Source organism: Cinclus cinclus, chromosome 4, assembly GCF_963662255.1.
Source record: "Cinclus cinclus chromosome 4, bCinCin1.1, whole genome shotgun sequence".
In the NCBI taxonomy this organism is placed as follows: Eukaryota; Metazoa; Chordata; class Aves; order Passeriformes; family Cinclidae; genus Cinclus; species Cinclus cinclus.
This window is the reverse complement of record NC_085049.1, coordinates 37,794,617-37,800,616: the sequence shown is the minus strand read 5'-3', so window position 1 is coordinate 37,800,616 and position 6,000 is coordinate 37,794,617. Positions and strand designations below refer to the sequence as shown.

General features: G+C 35.5%; 1 protein-coding gene across 1 annotated transcript in view; it reads right to left on the bottom strand.

Moving 5' to 3' along the window:
* Window positions 1–2,425: 2,425 nt before the first annotated feature.
* The window catches only part of IMMP2L (inner mitochondrial membrane peptidase subunit 2), a 393,363-nt gene continuing 389,788 nt past the window's right edge, over window positions 2,426–6,000 (bottom strand). The window contains exon 5 of the mRNA XM_062491103.1: window positions 2,426–2,655. Within this exon, the coding sequence (XP_062347087.1) occupies window positions 2,536–2,655 (120 nt within the window). The 3' untranslated portion in view covers window positions 2,426–2,535. The remainder of the gene's footprint in view (window positions 2,656–6,000) is intronic.

Below are 6,000 nucleotides of genomic sequence, written 5' to 3'. Positions count from 1 at the left end.
CTTCCAACATTTCTCAAAGGTGGCATTTTTTTTTGTTTCTCTCTATTTTTCTTGTGTCTTTCTAAATATTCCAGTTATACATTTTTTTAAAATATTTGGTGCCTAAAATCATACTATACATTAATGTAGAAGGAATATTATTTGCTGTGTTTACAGCCTGTAAGCAGGCTGCTCTTTACAAAGCGTGTATTTTCCTTATTCAGCATATTATTGCCTCATGCTCAACTACAATCCACTATAATATCCAAATTTTCTTTTAACATAATCCAGCATGTATATGGGCAATGCACCAGACTCTCTGCTCATCATTATCAAATTCAGATTACTGCAGGCTAATACCATTCTCCAAAGTTACATCAGTCTTTACAACCATCTTCAGACTTAACAGGCATATTCTCTATTCCATCATTTCAACATGTATATCCTACATACATCTCCATATAAATGCATAAATATTTATAAATATATGTATGCAAATACAGGTGAATAAATATTCCTTGAGGCATGTCACGGTGGAATGCTTGGGACACTTAAATTTTCACAGCCTGTAAAAGTTATGTGATAATGAGCTGATCTTCACACAGACAAAGGAGCCCAAAGGAACAATGGAAGCTGTGGGAGGCCAAATAACACAATGATTTAACTCCTCTGTGTCTATTACGGGAGTCATCAAACTGTGAAAATCTCACCTCAGAGCTATGAAGGAGCACTGAGGCCCCTGGACCCGCCCCACTGGGTACAACTAACACCAGGAGCCAGAGGGGAGGCTGGCCAGGCTGCCTGGCAGACTTGCACACGGGTACAGGTTTTGCTGTGGAGTGCAAGGCAGAGCATTCCAGTACTGCACAAGACTCCTGAGGTGTTTAGGGGATCAAAGTCAGTGACATGACGATGGTTTGGGGAGGATCAAGGGTGGAAAAATATAGACAGAACAACACAATTTTTAACCCAGTGAAGAGAGCACCTGTTCAAGGTGTGGGCTGCCAGCATGCCCATGAGAATGCTCTGGGAGACAAAGATTTTACTTAAGTCCATGCAAACATCCACAACTTTTCTGTCATCCACCAGGAAGGCCACCTGGCCATAAAATGAGACCAGGTTGGTCAAACAGCACCTGCTACTCCTAAACCCATGCTGGCTGAGGGCTGAGCCTGACCCCCTGGTTGGCCGTGTGGTCGCACTCAGGATAATCTGTTCCATAATGTTCCCCAGCACAAGGGCAGGCTTACAGGCACAGAGTTCCCTGGGATCTCCTTCTGTCCCTGAATAATTCTGAATTCGCTGCAATAATACCGATACCAAGTGCATTAGTTTAACTGGGAGAGTTCAGAGACCTGTGGAACACCTTTTTGGAACAAAGAAAGATCTTGACACATAGACAACAAAGTAATCAGGGAGTCTACAGAGCTGGAGCATTTAAGAATAAAGTTAGATAGTAATAGATAGTTTTCATTGTGATAGAAGCTATCATCTAACTCACAAGGCAGATGTGTGTGTTCAAAGAGCTGTAGACTTACTTTAGTCTTGCCTGAATTCATGATAATTGAATGTTTTTAGCTGAAAATGTTTAAATATCTTTTGTGTGGTTTGTTAAATTTTGTTTAAGTACTAGCCTATGCGAAGTAAAATTCAATGAATATGAACCTAAGCTGGCTCATACTGATTTGTCATTGAAAAATTGGCACACATTGTCACATTGAAAATGTGTAATTTTTCCAAGTTCTTTTCACTTATAATGTGTGCAGAAGCTTTACTGCCTATTAACTATATACTAGAATATTAATCACATATTTCTTACCTAATTACATAGTTTCAAAGAAATGTGGCAATCGGTACTAATGAAGATTTACTCTACTAGAAAAATTAATTAAACACTGCCTTCAGATAATGTAATATCATTTGTACATTTTGACTGAATATCTAATTCAGAAAGATATACAGGGAATATTTGTATAGAACTAATTATTTTTATCCTGAAAAATAAAAAAAAATAAGTAATATGTGCTCAGTTTAATAACAGAAATAAGCTGCATTAAATACTTTTCACCTACAGAAGTATTGATTCTTCATTACTAGCAATTATAGGACAATCTTTTTTCATATGCAATCAATATTAATAAAGTTTCCATGCAGCTACAAAAGAAACAAGTGGAATGTAAAAGACCAAAATAGTTTATTGAAGGTTTTACTAGCTTCTAGTCCAGAGAAGCACAGGTACAGACATAAGCCAAGGATGTTACTGCTTCCAGAAAAAAAAATGAACATTCAGTCCTTCTACAACCAATTATTTCAAACTGAGTTAATATACAATGCCCTAATGTTGGAGGTATTTAAAACACACCAAACAATAGAACAAACAAACAAAGGAAACATGAAGAATTTCTGGTGGCATTGTAACATTAAGATGTCACGTGTATTTGTTGATATGACACTGATGTCAAAGCACTTGGTAAAGCTCTTAGAGGTGATGGTATAACCACTGCAACTCTTTCTGGCTGAACTTCATGGCAGTGCTTTCCTGTCTGAACATTCAGATCACTCTTGCTCTCTGTGGAGTGGTTTGCGCTCCGGAGGCAGCATTGGCTGTAACCTCTGCCAGCGTTGTGGAGGCCAGAGGATATGAGTGGCTCGGGCATGTAGAAGTCCAAGAGAAACCTGTAACCAAAATATAAGCCAGAGATGTTATTAGGTACAGAGAAATCAGAATGTGAAAAATTCAAAGTGTGTGATGATTTGTTACAGCAGAGGGAGAATACAAAGCAGAAGAGTGAGTACTCTCTCATGCATGTAATGAGGGGAAAAGAAAATGTCTTTAGTAACAATTTCTTTTTTTTTTTTTTTTTGATAAAACATTTTTGGAACTGAAAACAGTTTGCTGAAATGCACTGTCTGTAACAAAGTAGGATTTTTTTTTAAATTTTCAAGGAAAAAAGCTGCTGAAAACAGGTGAGGCATCTACAATCCACATAAAGCTTTTTGGTTATTAGTTATTCTGGCTCCAGAGAACAAATTTCAAGTATCTATTTTGAATAAATTCAACAGAATCTGCATCTTGGATTTGAGCCATGTGTACTAACCACACCAGGACAGTGGCTTTTCTAAAAATGCTGTGTTTACTATTTATCACTCTCCTTCAAAACTCTGTTTTGTCTTCAGCCAAAAATGAAAATCACTGTGAATTGTAAAGATTTCCCTGAGGATGAAAATGTATTTCTCTACAGATCAAAAACATTTGAAGTGTTAAGAACACTTAAACCTAATTCATATATTTTGCAAACATGTTTTACCATCTATTATTTATTATTGTTTACTTCAGTAATTTTACTTCACTAATATTTTACTTCAATAGATGAAGATAAAATTCAATTCTGATATTGCTTACAAATGAATCACAGATAACACAGTATAGTAAACAGAGTTGCTTAGAAAATCTTAAGTAAATTGTAAACAAGATTTTTCATATATGGTATAAAAATAGCTAGACTCAGAGTAAGAATAGTCACAATTTCGCACTGAGACAGGACCGTCCATACTTAACACTGAAATTAAGTCATTTTGTATGGAGTTAATCTCAGTTAAATTGAAAAGCCTGAAGCATAAACTTCTGCATCTCAAATTATTTGTTTAGAGTTGTAGAGAAAATAGCATGTAATAAGCATCCAGCACCAACAGAAAAGTTCTAAACAGGACAAAATCATGGTTAGAAATACTAGAATGTCTGTGTCTGCGAAGAGATTGAATAATTCAGACTCCTAAACACACAACAGTGTTACAAGTCTACAGAATTAGTAATGGCATGGATTAAAATATTTGACTCTTATGTCATTATTTCTCAAAAGAACAAGGAAACATCAGTGATATTATCCTAAAAAAATTTTCAAGCCATCAAAAAGGAAATGCTTTTCAGTATGTGCAATATTATACCATACTTGCATACATTATACAGGATACTGAAGTGACCAGAAAAAAAAATTGCAACCTGGTTCAAAAAATAATGATGGAAGCAAAGTCCAAACACAGGTAATTTAACATAAACTAACAGTATAGTGTCTTATACTCCATATTTGGAACCACAGAGAGAAAACATGTATACTTGCTTTATTCTTATATTTCAATTATCTGGTATTGACTGTTGTAAGAGCCAGGAATTAAACAGATTTCTAGTTTGAATTTGCAGTTTGCTGCTTAAATTCCTATGTAAACTCAGTTCCATTCCATTTCTCATTGGGAAAAAAAAGTGATTTTGGTAAGCAGGTAATTTGGCATTTTATGCAAACAGACACCAAATAGGCCCCTAGGAATATCTTCAGCTAATTTTCTTGATTTAATTCATAGGCTTAATGTATATTCACCAGTCTCTCTCTCTCTACTACATAATCAAATCACTGTAGCTGAAGTGGTATATATTTAATTCCATATTCTGTAGCTTGATGAAGCAGGTGCTGCATTACTTGAATATAATTTGGTTACTTAATAACCCATGATATCTAAAAGAATATGAAGTGGATCACTGAGTTGAGGTCTAGTATCATATTTCAATTGCTTGATCCCTTGTAGGGACCTATTTTTTCCCAGATCCGTTGCAGTTTTCCCCCTACATTTAAGAAAAGGACAGGCTGCTAAGTGACAACTCTTCTCCAATAGCATTGAGCAATATTTTTTAATGTCTTGACACACTTTTGTGCAGTTCGGTTGATATTTATGGAATTCAAAACATCCTTTATCTTAATTAGCCCAGAAAGCGGGCTGCAAATATAATATTACCATGTTGGGTTTTTTTCCCTGAGCATACAGCATGATAGCACACACATTACAGGCTGATGCCAAAATATAAAACCACAGCAAATCCCACAGCTGCATATAAAATGTGACAGCATTAGTACAGAGAAAAAAATGTTAGAATACTCTTTTCAAACACAAATAACATCTCATTTTCAAAGCTCTGTGTTTTTCTCAGTACATTGCTTGTTACTGATGTCAGCAGGAGGTCTGCAAACAGACTGGGAATATAACAAATGAATCAAAACATGTTTTAAGTTGAGGCTGGGAATAATTTTGCCCAGAGGATTGCTTCTACTGACCATCATCTGCCTTGAAACTAATAAAGAACTCTCCTTCCTATAAACATGATTTACAACATGACTAGAGTTAAAAAGAAAAAAACAGATATTGTTGGGTGATGGAAGCCTTTGCTAAGTAACAAATTACACTGATGCTATAAGACTTCTTTTATAATAACTTAAAGGTTCACTTTAAAAGCACCTTGATGTTTGATTTCTGCAAACAACCATAACTTTTTTCCATTGCCTATTATTATTCTGTTCTTACAACAGCAGCCATGAATTTCACTGAGGAAGAACAGAATTGTTGGCAGAGAATAACCTGCCCTAGTTAATGGATTTACCCTCATCAAGGTTAGATGCGAATGAACTAAGAAGAGTGAACTAAAAGGCAACACTTTCTGTTGTAACAGTGAAATATTGAGATAATCTATTAATCACTTCACTTATAGACATTATTTTCTCCCTTTACCTAAGAAAATAAGTTTATGCCCTTGAAACACTGTCTTAAGAAAAATCAGCACTTAACAGAAATAAGTTCCTTGAGGAGTGTGTTTCCTTTCCATCACAGAGATGCCAACATATAGTTGGGGGTTATTTCCCCATTATTACCTATTTGTTATCCTTGCTGTGGCAACTACAGCCACTATACTGAATGGAACCCATACTATGTTGCCTAAGCTGAGCTGTTTAAAGTTTTTAAAATCTTTGAATATGAAATTGAGCAACTAAGAACTCACTTTGTTAGGAGAGCAATTTTATCTGCAAAATACGCTTTGAATTAATACTGTTTTGACACTGTTACCATTCTAAAAGCATATCTCCTCAGTGTCTGCTTGTTGATAGTATGCTAGTTGTATGGAAACTGATTGGTTTTGGCACTGCATTAGGAAAAGAAAAACCTAAGACTGATAGTGCTATCTGCAGTGGTACTTACAAC